General features: G+C 46.0%; 1 protein-coding gene across 2 annotated transcripts in view; it reads right to left on the bottom strand.

Moving 5' to 3' along the window:
* Positions 1-18,670, bottom strand: part of map3k9 (mitogen-activated protein kinase kinase kinase 9) — a 41,298-nt gene that overhangs the window by 9,202 nt on the left and 13,426 nt on the right. For both annotated transcript variants that reach the window (XM_045207437.1, XM_045207438.1), the window contains 4 exons: positions 16,147-16,327; positions 12,808-12,956; positions 8,808-8,983; positions 8,323-8,563 (listed from right to left, as the gene is read on the bottom strand). In XM_045207437.1, the coding sequence (XP_045063372.1) occupies positions 8,323-8,563; positions 8,808-8,983; positions 12,808-12,956; positions 16,147-16,327 (747 nt within the window). The remainder of the gene's footprint in view (positions 1-8,322; positions 8,564-8,807; positions 8,984-12,807; positions 12,957-16,146; positions 16,328-18,670) is intronic.

Below are 18,670 nucleotides of genomic sequence, written 5' to 3'. Positions count from 1 at the left end.
AATTTGAGCAGATCCCGCGCCAGGATAAAGTGACTAAGGGGGCAGTTGAAAATCGGTGAGGGGGGCACAATTTTGGGGGGGGGGGGGGGGGTTCTTGCATTGAAATTATATTGAATTCTGCTTATATCACACTATACCACAATGAAGTTCAAATGCCGAGACAGAGTGTTTTTGAAGTGACAGGTTGTTGCGCTGTATCAGCATAATGGGCTGCACCCTACACACTTAAAAGCAAGGTAATGAATATATAGGCTACAGGATAGATAGGAGCATTACCCTATTACAAACGGCCTGTGTGAATGCAGCCATACACACGGCTGTCTTACCAAAATAATGCATACTAAAAGTATTAGCCTAGTTATTCATGCAAAAACAAAAAATACTGAATAGCAATTTGGCTTAGAATACCACACAACTGCGAATGAATGAATGAATGAATGAATGAATGAATGAATGAAAACAGAATAAAAGAGCGATAGGCTAAAACAATGATATTATAACAAAACTTCAGATCAATGGGGACGACAATCTGTACCGGATATACCATATACTGTCGCTCGTTGTCTCTGATTGGGGACCATACTTAGGCAGCCTATTGGCACTAGTGGGTTGCGGGATCTTGTTCTGTATAAGGTTTGTTTGTGTTTTACCTTAGGACTTCACGTGTCGTTGGTTTATTGTTTTGTCGTGTGTTTATTCGTGTTAATAAACATGTGTGCATATCACGCTGCGCCTTGGTCTGACCCGTTCATCAACGAGCGTGACGCTTTAGTTTTTCCATTTTTGTTTTGAGGTTGGACTTTAGCATGCATAGCTCGTTAGCACGTAGGGCGCACCGTTAGGGTGTCACCTCGTTAGTCAGTATGTGTTAAAGCTGTGCTGGTTGCCATCTCGTTAGTGGGAAGGTGTTTCACCTGTGCTGGCCCAGGTGCTATTTAAGAGTGGCTGGCCCAGTGCTCCAGGGTTCTTGATATCTGTGGAGGGTTAACACCTTTAGTTGACGCTCCCAATTTAAAGTTCTAGGCAAACAATCCTTTATCTGATCTTCCCTGATTTCATTTTGCTCCACCTTTTTGGTTTGTTTTCAGTCTTTAAGTTTGGTGTTATTCTTTTGTTTATCTCTTCTTGGGCAAATGTAATGGGCGCTCATGGTGGGTGTCTTTTAGGTTCCAGTTGTTGATGCTAGTCAGCTTTCAGTGGACACCCCCCCATGAGTGTCTTTCAGAACCCCTCCTAAATTGTCTCCCGAGTGGCGCACTCTGTCGTAGCCGGCCGCGACCGGGAGACCCATGGGGCGGCGCACAATTGGCCCAGCGTCGTCCAGGGTAGGGGAGGGAATGGCCGGCAGGGATGTAGCTCAGTTGGTAGAGCATGGTGTTTGCAACGCCAGGTTTCGATTCCCACGGTGGGGTATAAAAACAATAAAAAAATATGTATGCACTAACTGTAAGTCGCTCTGGATAAGAGCGTCTGCTAAATGACTACAATGTAAATGTAAAGCCCCACCTGTTTCGTTTTGGTTGTTGGTCATAGACTCTTTGTTAGTTCCCTCTTCTGTTTAAGCTACATTTTTGGTTTTCTTGCTGGGGAACGTAACATTGACAATAAAGTAAATGAGCTCAGGGCGAGGATCTCCTTCCAGAGAGACATCAGGGACTGTAACATACTCTTTTTTTATGGAATCATGGCTCTCTCCGGATATATTGTCTTCATCCACTCAGCTAGCGGGGTTCTCCGTCCATCGTGCGGAGAGGAAGAACGGACTGTCCGGGAAAAATAAAGGTGGAGGGGTTTGTTTCATGATGAACAACTCATGGTGTGATTGTGGAAACTTTCTTTGGTCATTGTCACTGCCATGTATATTCCCCCCAAGCTGACATCGCGACGGCTCTCAAGGAACTACATTGGACATTGTGAAAACCGCATATCCTGAGGCCGCATTTATTGTAGCTAAGGAATTTAATAAAGTAAATATGAGGAAAACGCTCCCGAAATGTCTATCATCTCCTATGCTACTCGCTCATCGACACTCTGGATCTCCCTTCTGGAAGCGCTACAGGGCCTACAAGGCCCTCCCCCACCCTCCTTTCGGCAAATCAGATCAAGCCTCCATTCTGCTCCTCCCCACCTATAGGCAGAAACCTAAGCAAGAAGGTTAGACACTGTCACTAACCGGCTCCCACCTGGTACCCAGCCCTGAACCTTAGACACTGTCACTAACCGGCTCCCACCTGGTACCCAGCCCTGAACCTTAGAGACTGTCACTAACCGGCTCCCACCTGGTACCCAGCCCTGAACCTTAGAGACTGTCACTAACCGGCTCTCACCTGGTACCCAGCCCTGAACCTTAGAGACTGTCACTAACCGGCTCCCACCTGGTACCCACCTGGACTTTCAACTCCCTCCAAAGATTTTCTATGGGGTTGAGATCTGGAGACTGGCTAGGCCACTCCAGGACCTTGAAATGCTTCTTACGAAGCCACTCCTTCGTTGCCAGGGCGGTGTATTTGGGATCATTGTCATGCTGAAAGACCCAGCCACGTTTCATCTTCAATGCCCTTGCTGATGGAAGGAGGTTTTCAATCAAAATCTCACGATACATGGCCCCATTCATTCTTTCCTTTACACGGATCAGTCGTCCTGGTCCCTTTGCAGAAAAACAACCCCAATGCTTCACAGTAGGTATGGTGTTCTTTGGATGCAACTCAGCATTCTTTGTCCTCCAAACACGACGAGTTGAGTTTTTACCAAAAAGTTATATTTTGGTTCCATCTGACCATATGACATTCTCCCAATCCTCTTCTGGATCATCCAAATGCACTCTAGCAAACTTCAGACGGGCCTGGACATGTACTGGCTTAAGCAGGGGGACACGTCTCGCACTGCAGGATTTGAGTCCCTGGCGGCGTAGTGTGTTACTGACGGTAGGCTTTGTTACTTTGGTCTGGGATTTTTGCTCACCGTTCTTGTGATCATTTTGACCCCACGGGGTGAGATCTTGCGTGGAGCCCCAGATCGAGGGAGATTATCAGTGGTCTTGTATGTCTTCCATTTCCTAATAATTGCTCCCACAGTTGATTTCTTCAAACCAAGCTGCTTACCTATTGCAGATTCAGTCTTCCCAGCCTGGTGCAGGTCTACTATTTTGTTTCTGGTGTCCTTTGACAGCTCTTTGGTCTTGGCCATAGTGGAGTTTGGAATGTGACTGTTTGAGGTTGTGGACAGGTGTCTTTTATACTGATAACAAGTTCAAACAGGTGCCATTAATACAGGTAACGAGTGGAGGACAGAGGAGCCTCTTAAAGAAGAAGTTACAGGTCTGTGAGAGCCAGAAATCTTGCTTGTTTGTAGGTGACCAAATACTTATTTTCCACCATAATTTACAAATAAATTCATTAAAAATCCTACAATGTGATTTTCTGGAAAATAAAATCTCAATTTGTCTGTCATAGTTGACGTGTACCTATGATGAAAATTACAGGCCTCTCTCATCTTTTTAAGTGGGAGAACTTGCACAATTGGTGGCTGACTAAATACTTTTTTCCCCCACTGTATTTGTTAGTAAATACCTGCAGTCAACGTGTGCAATGCATTAGGAGATAAAGCAGATTGCGTTCTTATTTCACTTGTCACATTATTTTACATTTTGAAGCTTACTTAGTTTTCCCAGCACATAAAATAGCTTAATTTTTCATCAGATGACAACAGAAGTGCAATGCTATTTGGATGGCAGCCACACAAGTAAATGAGTTTACAATGAAAAAGCACAACCTGGTCTCAGAGCATTTCGTATTATTCTGTACGTAAATCCGCATCACTCCATTAAGTATGATATGTTACAATTCGTATGGTTACATAAGACAGATGGTTACTTAAGGTAAAAACGAAAGTAGGGTGGTTGGTCATTTAACGCGAACGTCTAGCGACCCAAAGGTTGCCAGTTCGAATCTCATCACGGACAACTTTAGTATTTTAGCAACTTTTCAACTACTTACTACTTTTTAGCTACTTTGCAACTACTAATATGTTAGCTAACCCTTCCCCTAACCCTAACCTTAACCCTTTTAGCTAACTCGTCCCCGTCCCCTAACCCTTTAACCTAACTCCTAAACTTAACCCTAACCTTAACTCTAACCCCTAGCCTAGCCAACGTTAGCAAGCTAGCTAATGTTAGCCACCTAGCTAGAATTCGTAACGTATCATAAGTTTAGCAAATTCGTAACATATTGTTCATTTTGCAAAATCGTAACATATAATACAATTGTCATTCGGAACATATCATACGAAATGGGGGATGGACACCCACAAATTAATACATACCATACGAAACGTAACATATCATACTAAATGCTCTGAGACAAGGTTGAAAAGCATGGAGGTTTTTTTTGCACAAAAAAAATCATCATATTTCTAATGTTTAGGCCTATCATAGAAAGAATGTAGCCAGCTACATTTCCTAATGTTTTGCTTAAAAGTTAATCTTGCATTTAACTGGAGAAAAATAGTCTCGGATACACCGAGAAAAGGACCAGAGAAAAGAAGCTACACATCAGTTGTAGTGTTGTCTGCTGATAGAACTCCCGTACGTGAATTCTCATCCGAGTTTAGAAAGAGCAACTGAAGCACAAAATGAGTCTGATGCCGAGCAGAAATTACAATCAGAAGCATTTTAGGTCTGTGTTTACAAAACGCAGCAAGATATTTCTTATGTGTTTTATATTTTTTTTCCTGCGTGAAAAATGCTGAATTATGCGTTAACACGACCCCTAGTTTAACTTCCTATCTAAGTAAGTGGCTGAATTAATAAAGGAGATTATATTATGTTGGCTGTCTGCCGTGTTTGAGAAGGCAAAAGCCCTTTGGATGAGTTATTTGTACAGCTGCCACTGCTATCTTGATTTCCTTGCATTTTTTTCCCCCCCTCTCTGTTCTCAGTCCGTCTGCTCCTCCCCCCTCTTCTCCAAGCAGAGCAGGCAGGCCAGTTGCCCTAACGACTCCAGAGTCCACACAGACACAGCTTGTACACATGCTGCTGGAGAGCCAGTACTGCATGCATCAAAACTTTGTTCATTTGCACAATGTCTCTCGTTCCATTCGCTTGTAAATGTCCAAACTCACCAAAATGGACATCCGGTAGCTCTTACCTATATACAGTATGTATAGCTTTATGAGCTGGATTGCCTGTCTTTGCAATTTGTTTATTTTCATTTTCACTCGTTACCATGTTTAGCTAGCAGCCTCCATGCAAATTTGCTATTACTTGTGCTAATTTTGTTAGCATTCTGGTAATAGATGCCCAATGGGCTTTTTTGGTGCCCACTTGTGTACTAAGCCGGTAATACCGTAAATCCCGGTGTGAGAGAAGGACGGTGTGACGATATGAAAATCTGGATATCGCCCAACCCTAACACAATCTATATTTGGGCTAGTTACATTAAACAGTAAACAAACGCAGTAAACAAAAGGCAAATGTAAAATAACCACAACATATCCTACAGCTTACTACTGTGAGATGCAGCCGTGCACAGATGTCTTCCCAAAACAAATAAGCCTTCAAACATGGAAAATCGTGCAGCTCATTAGCACAGCAGCAGTATGTTGGGATATGGCACAATACACTTCTGTGGCTCAAATTCTACCCCACGTAATCAATTAAGCAATGCCAGCCTTCCATAAACACGTTTCCAATTCAGTTCCATTTACAACCACGAAAAGCAATAGGCTACCATAGAAATAGAATGTAGCCTATCTATTTCTATGATGAAACGTACCGATATGTAGCTATACGTAATTTGGGATCTAGCATTTGGAATTATATTGAATTCTGCTTATATCACGCTATACCACAATAAACATAAAAGTTCAAATGCCGAGACCATTGAGTGACGCATCCGCAGTAACTGAGTATTCCAGCCACTTTCTTCCTTTGATCCAGTTGCTATTAAAATGTTTTTGGACAGAAAACCTGTGGCTAGGATAGTAGGATTATATAGGCTAACCTGAGCTGGCTCCTCTGTTCCAAGATCGTCAAGAACAGTCGGAGGTGGAGGGGGCTGTGGAGCCATGATCCCGGCGGCACTTGTGGAAGCCTCTTCAAGCGGAGCTAGCTGGAGCTCGGCAGCATCATCGCTACCGGGCTTGGTGCCAGCCTGGTGGTTTAATTTCTGATGTCCATTGCGGCAGTGGCAGATTAGCTGGTTAGAGCAAAATAGGCTAATAACACTAACGCCTGTTACAGCTAACTAAACTCTGTAGTGGTGGGGCGTGAGGCAGAGTTGAGTGAAGCAGCTTCAACTGTAAACTCGACCCCGTCCTTATAAATCAAATATTACAGGCGGAGGTGTACCATGTTGTTCACGTGGTGTACCATGTTGTTCACGTAGTGTACCATGTTGTTCACGTAGTATACCATGTTGTTCACATAGTATACCATGTTGTTCACGTGGTGTACCATGTTGTTCACGTGGTGTACCATGTTGTTCACGTAGTATACCATGTTGTTCACATAGTATACCATGTTGTTCACGTGGTGTACCATGTTGTTCACGTTGTGTACCATGTTGTTCACGTAGTGTACCATGTTGTTCACGTAGTATACCATGTTGTTCACATAGTATACCATGTTGTTCACGTGGTATACCATGTTGTTCAGGTGGTATACCATGTTGTTCACATAGTATACCATGTTGTTCACGTAGTATACCATGTTGTTCACGTAGTATACCATGTTGTTCACGTGGTATACCATGTTGTTCACGTAGTATACCATGTTGTTCACGTGGTATACCATGTTGTTCACGTGGTATACCATGTTGTTCACGTGGTATACCATGTTGTTCACGTAGTATACCATGTTGTTCACGTGGTATACCATGTTGTTCACGTGGTATACCATGTTGTTCACGTGGTATACCATGTTGTTCACGTAGTATACCATTTTGTTCACGTAGTATACCATATTGTTCACGTAGTATACCATGTTGTTCACGTAGTATACCATGTTGTTCACGTAGTATACCATGTTGTTCACGTAGTATACCATGTTGTTCACGTAGTATACCATGTTGTTCACGTAGTATACCATTTTGTTCACGTAGTATACCATATTGTTCACGTAGTATACCATGTTGTTCACGTAGTATACCATGTTGTTCACGTAGTATACCATGTTGTTCACGTAGTATACCATGTTGTTCACGTAGTATACCATGTTGTTCACGTAGTATACCATGTTGTTCACGTAGTATACCATGTTGCTCACGTAGTATACCATGTTGTTCACGTGGTATACCATGTTGCTCATGTGGTATACCATGTTGTTCACGTGGTATACCATGTTGTTCACGTGGTATACCATGTTGTTCACGTAGTATACCATGTTGTTCACGTAGTATACCATGTTGTTCACGTAGTATACCATGTTGCTCACGTAGTATACCATGTTGTTCACGTAGTATACCATGTTGTTCACGTAGTATACCATGTTGCTCACGTAGTATACCATGTTGCTCACGTAGTATACCATGTTGCTCACGTAGTATACCATGTTGCTCACGTAGTATACCATGTTGTTCACGTAGTATACCATGTTGTTCACGTGGTATACCATGTTGTTCGCGTAGTATACCATGTTGTTCGCGTAGTATACTATGTTGTTCACGTAGTATACTATGTTGTTCACGTAGTATACCATGTTGTTCACGTAGCATACCATGTTGTTCACGTAGCATACCATGTTGTTCACGTAGCATACCATGTTGTTCACGTAGTATACCATGTTGTTCACGTGGTATACCATGTTGTTCACGTAGTATACCATGTTGTTCACGTAGTATACCATTTTGTTCACGTAGTATACCATGTTGTTCACGTAGTATACCATTTTGTTCACGTAGTATACCATTTTGTTCACGTAGTATACTATTTTGTTCACGTAGTATACTATGTTGTTCACGTGGTATACCATGTTGTTCACGTAGCATACCACGTTATTCTACCACAGATGAGCAGTGTTTTTTCCCACTTTTTATGGAAACCCAAAGGAGTCAAACCTAACCGGCCAGTAGCTTTCCATACCTCCCCAGTGCACTCTGTCCATTGTGCTGACAGCACAGTGGAGATACAGATTTTGCGCCAACCTGTCACTCAATCATTTGAACTTTTTTTTGCTATTTTTATATAGGGACATAAAACTCAAACTGAGGATGCACAAGTTTCAACTGAGGGGGTTAAGCCCCCTTTGCCCCCCCTGTGGATCCAGGCCCGCATTTTGAGACCCACAGACATCAGACTGCTGGCCAGTCCTACTGATGACAGACCTACCTGAGGGCAGACTGATCCTGTTCCCATCCTTCAGTTTGAGGCGTGAGCGTCTGAACTTGCCCTGCCTGCTCTCTACGCGGGGTTTCTCCTGATACAGCTGGTGGATGATGACGTTCAGCTCCCTCTCCAGGATGTGGATCTCCCTCTCCGCCAGCTCCTGCTCCCTCCTCCTCAGCTCCTCCTCCTGGCTCTTCTGCTGCAGAGCCGCACGACTCAGCTCCTCCTCCCACGACCTCAGCTCCTGACGACGAAGGGTTAGAGGTCAGGGGAACCAACCATTTTTATTTTTTTAGGGGGATTTATAGATTACACTATAATATATCACTACCCCATATCCATAGCCTGGTTCAACAACCATTAAAAAAAAAAGTTGGCAAGACAGCACAAACAAATCTGCAACCAGGCTAGATTATCACACACTGTATCATTGTTAGAGGCTTCTGATCTTCTGAAAGCTGACCAAGAGCCCTATCCCACCCCCCTACCTTCTCCTTGACCCTAAGCTGGTCGAACATCTCCTGAATCTCCACCTTCCAGTCGTCCTGCAGGGAGTGGAAGGACTCGGCTGGCATCTCGAAGAAACCCGACTCCTCTATAGCTGTCAGCTGATCCAGGATACTGGTGAAGAGAGGCCGCAGGTGGGGGTCTGGACTCCAGCAATCTGGAGGAGAGAAGAAGAATCACTGTCTGTGATTTATTTAGAATTCAAGGCACACTTAACCAGCATGGCTACCATAACATTCTGCAGCGATATGCTATCCCATCTGGTTTGGGCTTAGTGGAACTATCATTTGTTTTTCAACAGGACAGTGAACCAACACACCTCCAGGCTGTCTAAGGGCTATTTTACCAAGAAGGAGAGTGATGGAGTGCTGCATCAGATGACCTGGCCTCCACAATCCCCCCGACCTCAACCAAATTGAGATGTTTGGGATTGAGTCGGACGGCAGAGTGAAGGAAAAGCAGCCAACAAGTGCTCAGCATATGTGGGAATTCCTTCAAGACCGTTGGAAAAGCATTCTAGGTGAAGCTGGTTGAGAGAATGCCAAGAGCGTGCAAAGCTGTCATCAAGGCAAAGGGTGGCTATTTGAAGATTTGTTTGACACTTTTTTGGTTACTACATGATTCCATGTGTTCTTTCATAGTTTTGATGTCTTCACTATTATTCTACAATGTAGAAAATAGTAAATATAAAGAAAAACCCTGGTATGAGTAGTTGTTCTAAAACTTTTGACCGATAGTGTATATACAGTGGGGGAAAAAAGGATTTAGTCAGCCACCAATTGTGCAAGTTCTCCCACTTAAAAAGATGAGAGAGGCCTGTAATTTTCATCATATGTACACGTCAACTATGACAGACAAACTGAGAATTTATTTTCCAGAAAATCACATTGTAGGATTTTTTATGAATTTATTTGCAAATTATGGTGGAAAATAAGTATTTGGTCAATAACAAAAGTTTCTCAATACTTTGTTATATACCCTTTGTTGGCAATGACACAGGTCAAACGTTTTCTGTAAGTCTTCACAAGGTTTTCACACACTGTTGCTGGTATTTTGGCCCATTCCTCCATGCAGATCTCCTCTAGAGCAGTGATGTTTTGGGGCTGTCGCTGGGCAACACGGACTTTCAACTCCTCCAAAGATTTTCTATGGGGTTGAGATCTGGAGACTGGCTAGGCCACTCCAGGACCTTGAAATGCTTCTTACGAAGCCACTCCTTCGTTGCCCGGCGGTGTGTTTGGGATCATTGTCATGCTGAAAGACCCAGCCACGTTTCATCTTCAATGCCCTTGCTGATGGAAGGAGGTTTTCACTCAAAATCTCACGATACATGGCCCCATTCATTCTTTCCTTTACACGGATCAGTCGTCCTGGTCCCTTTGCAGAAAAACAGCCCCAAAGCATGATGTTTCCACCCCCATGCTTCACAGTAGGTATGGTGTTCTTTGGATGCAACTCAGCATTCTTTGTCCTCCAAACACGACGAGTTGAGTTTTTACCAAAAAAGTTATATTTTGGTTTCATCTGACCATATGACATTCTCCCAATCCTCTTCTGGATCATCCAAATGCACTCTAGCAAACTTCAAACGGGCCTGGACATGTACTGGCTTAAGCAGGGGGACACGTCTGGCACTGCAGGATTTGAGTCCCTGGCGGCGTAGTGTTACTGATGGTAGGCTTTGTTACTTTGGTCCCAGCTCTCTGCAGGTCATTCACTAGGTCCCCCGTGTGGTTCTGGGATTTTTGCTCACCGTTCTTGTGATCATTTTGATCCCACGGGGTGAGATCTTGCATGGAGCCCCAGATCGAGGGAGATTATCAGTGGTCTTGTATGTCTTCCATTTCCTAATAATTGCTCCCACAGTTGCTTTCTTCAAACCAAGCTGCTTACCTATTGCAGATTCAGTCTTCCCAGCCTGGTGCAGGTCTACAATTTTGTTTCTGGTGTCCTTTGACAGCTCTTTGGTCTTGGCCATAGTGGAGTTTGGAGTGTGACTGTTTGAGGTTGTGGACAGGTGTCTTTTATACTGATAACAAGTTCAAACAGGTGCCATTAATACAGGTAACGAGTGGAGGACAGAGGAGCCTCTTAAAGAAGAAGTTACAGGTCTGTGAGAGCCAGAAATCTTGCTTGTTTGTAGGTGACCAAATACTTATTTTCCACCATAATTTGCAAATAAATTCATTAAAAATCCTACAATGTGATTTTCTGGATTTTTTTCTCTCAATTTGTCTGTCATAGTTGACGTGTACCTATGATGAAAATTACAGGCCTCTCTCATCTTTTTAAGTGGGAGAACTTGCACAATTGGTGGCTGACTAAATACTTTTTTCCCCCCACTGTATAGATGTTACCCCACTCTTCCACCAAGGCACCTGCAAGTTCCCGGACATTTCTGGGGGGAATGGCCCTAGCCCTCACCCTCCGATCCAACAGGTCCCAGACATGCTCAATGGGATTGAGAACCGGGCTCTTCGCTGGCCATTGCAGAACACTGACATTCCTGTCTTTCAGGAAATCATGCACAGAACGAGCAGTATGGCTGGTGGCATTATCATGCTAGAGGGTCATGTCAGGATGAGCCTGCAGGAAGGAGGGAGGAGGATGTCTTCCCTGTAACGCGCAGCGTTGAGATTGCCTGGAATGACAACAAGCTCTGTCCGATGATGCTGTGACACTCCGCCCCAGACTATGACGGACCCTCCACCTCCAAATCGATCCCGCTCCAGAGTACAGGCCTCGATGTAACGCTCATTCCTTCGATGATAAACGCGAATCCGACCATCACCCCTGGTGAGACAAAACCGCGACTCGTCAGTGAAGAGCACTTTTTGCCAGTCCTGTTTGGTCCATCGACGGTGGGTTTGTGCCCATAGGCGACGTTGTTGCCAGTGATGTCTGGTGAGGACCTGCCTTACAACAGGCCTACAAGCCCTCAGTCCAGCCTCTCTCAGCCTATTGCGGACAGTCTGAGCACTGATGGAGGGATTGTGTGTTCCTGGTGTAACTCAGGCAGTTGTTGTTGCCATCCTGTACCTGTTCTGCAGGTGTGATGTTCGGATGTACCGTCCTGTGCAGGTGTTGTTACACGTGGTCTGCCACTGCGAGGACGATCAGCTGTCTGTCCTGTCTCCCTGTAGCGCTGTCTTAGGCGTCTCACATTACGGACATTGCAATTTATTGCCCTGGCCACATCTGCAGTCCTCATGCCTCCTCCAGCATGCCTAAGGCACGTTCACACAGATGAGCATCTTTCTTTTGGTGTTTTTCAGAGTCAGTAGAAAGGCCTCTTTAGTGTCCTAAGTTTTCATAACTGTGACCTTAATTGCCTACCGTCTGTAAGCTGTTAGTGTCTTAATGAACATGCACCTGTGGAACGGTTGTTAACTGTTTATGGTTAATTGAACAAGCATGGGAAACAGTGTTTAAACCCTTTACAATGAAGATCTGTGAAGTTATTTGGATTTTTACGAATTATCTTTGAAAGACAGGGTCCTGAAAAAGGGACGTTTCTTTTTTTTGCTGAGTTTATATATATATATATATATATATATATATATATATATATATATATATATACTGACGGCACTCAACGGATCTACAGTTATAATTTATTTTTGTACAAATATCAATCTATCTATCTATGGATTATGGATCAGGACGGAGATGGATTTATCTATTTACCTACCGCAACATCTAATCATCTATAAGGTTTACGTTCTCAACAAATAGGTGGCTGGTGGCCTCATGCCCAAACACATGTGCATTAAGAATACATTTACATTTGAGTCATTTAGCAGACGCTCTTATCCAGAGCGACTTACATGAGCAATTAGGGTTAAGTGCCTTGCTTAAGGGCACAGACAGATTTTTCACCTAGTCGGCTCGGGGATTAGAACCAGCGACCTTTCGGTTACTGACACAACGCTCTTACCCACTAAGCTACCTGCCGCCCTAACAAAAAGCACCTCATCTTACCTTCCATAAGACGGGCGAAGGGCTCTGGGCAGGTAGAGGGGATGGGCAGGGCCAGCTTGTTCATGGCTACTCCATACGCCACCGCTAGACAATCAATACCCCTGAATGGGACTTCTCCTGTCAGCAGCTCCCACAGTAGAACCCCGTAACTAGGGAGAGTAGATGAGAGGAGATGAGAGGAGGGAGGGAGAGGAGAGGAGGAAGAGGAGGAAGGGAGAGGAGGGAGAGGAGAGAGGGAGAGGAGAGGAGGAAGGGAGAGGAGGGAGAGGTGAGGAGGAAGAGGAGGAAGGGGGAGGAGAGGAGGAAGAGGAGGGAGAGGAGAGGAGGAGGGAGGGAGAGGAGAGGAGGAAGAGGAGGAAGGGAGAGGAGGGAGAGGAGAAAGGGAGAGGAGAGGAGGAAGAGGAGGGAGGAGAGGAGAGGAGAGGAGAGGAGGAAGAGGAGGGAGGGAGAGGAGGAAGAGGAGAGGAGGAAGAGGAGGAAGGGAGAGGAGAGGAGGAAGAGGAGGGAGGGAGAGGAGGAAGAGGAGGGAGGGAGAGGAGGAAGAGGAGGGAGAGGAGAGGAGGAAGAGGAGGAAGGGAGAGGAGATGAGGAAGAGGAAGGTCGGGAGGAACAGATCAGGAAAGAGAGGGAAGAAAAGGAGTTATGGAAACAGAAAACAGAAATCCTGGAATTTCTGGAAATCCTGGGAATTTTGAGAAAGCTACAGGAACTTTGCAACCCTAAGCTTTATAAGCTTACATTCCTCTTTCTATCTTTCTTTTGTTGGTATCAGCAGGAAACAGAATGGCAGAATTCAGAAGAATAGCCAGCAGAGAGAATAGTCAGCAGAGAGAATAGCCAGCAGTGAGAATAGCCAGCAGTGAGAATAGCCAGCAGGGAGAATAGCCAGCAGAGAGAATAGCCAGCAGAGAGAATAGCCGGCAGAGAGAATAGCCAGCAGAGAGAATAGCCGGCAGAGAGAATAGCCAGCAGAGAGAATAGCCAGCAGAGAGAATAGCCGGCAGAGAGAATAGCCAGCAGAGAGAATAGCCAGCAGTGAGAATAGCCAGCAGAGAGAATAGCCGGCAGAGAGAATAGCCAGCAGAGAGAATAGCCGGCAGAGAGAATAGCCAGCAGAGAGAATAGCCAGCAGTGAGAATAGCCAGCAGGGAGAATAGCCAGCAGAGAGAATAGCCAGCAGAGAGAATAGCCAGCAGAGAGAATAGCCAGCAGAGAGAATAGCCAGCAGAGAGAATAGCCAGCAGAGAGAATAGCTGGCAGTGAGCAGAAAGCTGATGGACAGAGAGAGAGAGTTCTAAACTTCCTTAATAAGCACAATATCTTGAGCAAAAGCCAAATTGGATTTATACCAAAATGTCGCACGACCGATCATATTTTACACCCTACAGACAGACCCTGATAGATAAACATGTCCACCAAAATAATACCAAAATGGACTGTTCTACAAAGTTATTGAAAGTAGGGGGTAAAACATATCACATAATTAAATCAATATGGCAAGTAAAGAACGGAATTCTTTAACCAGGGGGCGGGGCCTTCGCCAGGGTTGTAATCTGAGCCCTGCGCTCTTCAATATTTACATCAATGAATTGGCCACTGTTCTAGAAACATCCTCAGCCCCTGTTGTTAGTCTCCACAATTCAGAGGATAAATGCCTGCTCTTCGCAGATGACCTGTGCCTGTTGTCACCCACAGCACATGGTCTACAGCAGAGCCTGGACCTGCTAGAGCAGTACTGCCAGACCTGGGCCCTGGCAGTAAACCCCAAAAAGACTACAATTATGATTTTCCAGAGAAGATCCAGATTTCAGGGAATTAGACCAAAGTTCTCAATTGGTACAAAATATACAATGCCTTCAGAATGTATTCACACCCCTTTACTTTTTCTAAATTTTGTTGTGTTACAGCCTGAATTTAAAAATGTTTTTATTTATTTTTCTATGTCACTGCACACAATACCCCATAATGAATTATGTTATTAGAACATTTTACAAATTAATTACAAATGTAAAGCTGAAATGTCTTGAGTCAATTAGTATTCAACCCCTTTGTTATGATAAGTTCAGGAGTAACAATGTGCTTAACAAGTCACATAATAAGTTTAATGGATTCACTCTGTGTGCAATAATAGTGTTTAACATGATTTTTGAATGACTACCTCATCTCTGTACCCCACACATACAATTATATGTAAGGTCCCTCAGTCAAGCAGTGAATTTCAAACACAGATTCAACCACAAAGTCCAGGGAGGTTTTCCAAAGCCTCGTAAAGAAGGGCACCTATTAGTAGATGGGTAAAAAAAAAAAAAAAAAAAAAGGAAGACATTGAATATCCCTTTGAGCATGGTGAAGTTATTCATTACACTTTGGATGGTGTATCAATGGACCCAGTCACTACAAAGATACAGGCGTCCTTCCTAACTCAGTTGCTGGAGAGGAAGGAAACCGCTCAGGGATTTCACCATGAGGCCAATGGTGACTTTAAAACAGTTACGGCTGTTGAATGGCTGTGAAAGGAGAAAACTGAGGATGGATCAACAACATTGTAGTTTACTCCACAATACTAACCTAATTGACAGAGTGAAAAGAAGGAAGCCTGTACAGAATAAAAATATTCTTATTGTTTTAATTATGTTAATATTGTAAATTAATCACTTCGGGGGTGGCATTATGGCACCACAGAGAGACAGGGACAGGGCCAGCCCTGTCCACAGCCTCCAACTACCTCCACACCTCCAGCCAGGCAGGTATTTCACACTAAAACAAGGGCTGGACACAAGCCACCTGGCATGGTCAATGATAAGCCATGAGAGTGCGTTGCAACATAGAAAGTCCTGCTTCCGGCCTGACAGTACAGCGAGATGAGTGCATGAGATAACACACAAAAACAACAGATTTCGAATCTTCCTCCCTAACTTAGGCCAGGATTCAATCCGATGGTGCTTTGGTCGGCTATGCACCTTTATAAAGCCAATATTCCAGCGTTTTGCGGAGACTGCAAGCATGGTAAATGCTGCACATGCCGGCTGAATGGGAAATGACCTTCAAATGGCGCATAGCTGACAAAGCGCGATGGAATTAAATCCTTGCCTTATCAGATCTGATGTGGCTAGGCTATTCTATATTTTAGACGAGGATAAAGACGATCACAATTATCTCTTGTTGGAAACGATTATAGCGTTGGTTTCTTATTTGGGTGCAGCCATCATACCACTACTGCAATGCTTTACCAGATCCAGAGCATGAATAAATGACTCATCCAGCCCTCTAGATCTAAGTGAGATAGAACATACAGTTTCCTGACGCATCACTTCCTATCCCGGCCCTGGCCCTGCCCACCTCCAGACGTCGCTGCCCTTAGAGAACGTGGAGGAGCGGATGACCTCCGGTGACATCCAGGCGTAGGTGCCCGCGGCTGACATCTTGGTGGTGCGGTGCCACTCCCTCGCCAGGCCGAAGTCTGTGATCTTCAGGGTCTTGTTGGTCAGGTCCTCCATCTCTACCTTCTCCAGGATCAGGACTGGTCGGAGGTCGCAGGTCAAGATCCAGGATAGGTGTTGGTGGTGAGGGAGTGATGACCGGGAGAGGACGGGTGATGAGGAGGGTTTTGGGTGGGGGAGAACGGTAACATGGGTGTGTTGGAAGGTAGGAGGGGTTTGAACGTAAAGGGATACAGGTCATTTGGGGTTTTGGTGGTGGCAGGATAGCAGGCAGTCATTCAAATAGAGATGATTAAAAGTGTTTCCACAAAACAAGATAGGGACAACAGGGAAACAAGGAGGGGCCATGATGAAAGGAGAGAGAGGAGCAGGCAGGAAAAGAGATAGGAACAACAGAGATAAGCGAATGAGATGAAAGGAGAGAATGACAGAAGGCAGAAACACAGATTAATGTGGAGTTTTCACTTTGTCCTTCCGAGTCTGTGCATCACACCCATGCACACGCCACAGGAGCTTGGTGGCTCCGTGATTGGAGAGGACGGGCTCGTGGTAACGGCTGGAGTGGAATAGGTGTAACGGTATCAAATACATTAAACACATGGTTTCCATGGTTTCCAGGTGTTTGATGCCATTCCATTCGCTTTGTTCCAGCCATTATTATGAGCTGTCCTCCCCTCAGCAGCCGCCACACTCACACACACACACACTCACACACACTCACACACTCACACACTCACACACTCACACACTCACACACTCACACACTCACACACACACTCACACACACACACACTCACACACTCACACACACACGGGGAGGCTGGTGGGAGGAGCTATAGGAGGGCTAATTGTAAGGTCTGGAATGGAATATATGAAATGGAGTTAAACACGTTCCATTGATTCCATTCCAGCCATTACAATGAGTCTGTCCTCCTATAGCTCCTCCCACCAGCCTCCTCTGACACACACAGGTGAAGTGCCGACACAGGGTGCTACTACTAGGCCAGTATGTACACCGCCCAGTCCCCATGTACACCTCCCAGTCCCCATGTACACCGCCCAGTCCCCATGTACACCGCCCAGTCCCCATGTACACCCCCCAGTCCCCATGTACACCGCCCAGTCCCCATGTACACCGCCCAGTCCCCACGTACACCGCCCAGTCCCCATGTACACCGCCCAGTCCCCATGTACACCGCCCAGTCCCCATGTACACCGCCCAGTCCCCACGTACACCGCCCAGTCCCCATGTACACCGCCCAGTCCCCATGTACACCCCCAGTCCCCATGTACACCGCCCAGTCCCCATGTACACCGCCCAGTCCCCACGTACACCGCCCAGTCCCCATGTACACCGCCCAGTCCCCATGTACACCCCCCAGTCCCCATGTACACCGCCCAGTCCCCATGTACACCGCCCAGTCCCCATGTACACCGCCCAGTCCCCATGTACACCCCCCAGTCCCCATGTACACCGCCCAGTCCCCATGTACACCGCCCAGTCCCCATGTACACCCCCCAGTCCCCATGTACACCCCCAGTCCCCATGTACACCGCCCAGTCCCCATGTACACCGCCCAGTCCCCATGTACACCCCCCAGTCCCCATGTACACCCCCAGTCCCCATGTACACCGCCCAGTCCCCATGTACACCGCCCAGTCCCCATGTACACCCCCCCAGTCCCCATGTACACCGCCCAGTCCCCATGTACACCCCCCCAGTCCCCATGTACACCGCCCAGTCCCCATGTACACCGCCCAGTCCCCATGTACACCGCCCAGTCCCCATGTACACCCCCCAGTCCCCATGTACACCGCCCAGTCCCCATGTACACCCCCCAGTCCCCATGTACACCGCCCAGTCCCCATGTACACCCCCCAGTCCCCATGTACACCCCCCAGTCCCCATGTACACCTCCCAGTCCCTAAATACAACATCCAAAGTCTATGTTCTCCATCTGCTGTGGCTGTATGCATCCCAAATGGCACTACATAGGGAATAAATGTGCCATTTGGGACGCAAGGGTGTGTCTGCAGACTACAGGCTGGAGCTGGGGCTGGGAGTAGTTATGTGGGTCTACTGCTAGCTTTTCATATAGGTAGCCTAACCCGGCTCTGGGGCTGGGAGTAGTTATGTGGGTCTACTGCTAGCTTTTCATATAGGTAGCCTAACCCGGCTCTGGGGCTGGGAGTAGTTATGTGGGTCTACTGCTAGCTTTTCACATAGGTAGCCTAACCCGGCTCTGTCGCCGCCGGCCGCGACCGGGAGACTCATGGGCGGCGCACAATTGGCCCAGCGTCGTCCAGGGTAGGGGAGGGAATGGCCGGCAGGGATGTAGCTCAGTTGATAGAGCATGGCGTTTGCAACGCCAGGGTTGTGGGTTCGATTCCCACGGGGGGCCAGTAAATGTAAATATGAGGAA

The sequence above is a fragment of the Coregonus clupeaformis genome, chromosome 25 (genome assembly GCF_020615455.1).
Source record: "Coregonus clupeaformis isolate EN_2021a chromosome 25, ASM2061545v1, whole genome shotgun sequence".
NCBI classification, from domain to species: domain Eukaryota; kingdom Metazoa; phylum Chordata; class Actinopteri; order Salmoniformes; family Salmonidae; genus Coregonus; species Coregonus clupeaformis.
The sequence above is the reverse complement of the archived record's forward strand: the minus strand, read 5'-3'. Positions and strand labels throughout refer to the sequence as shown.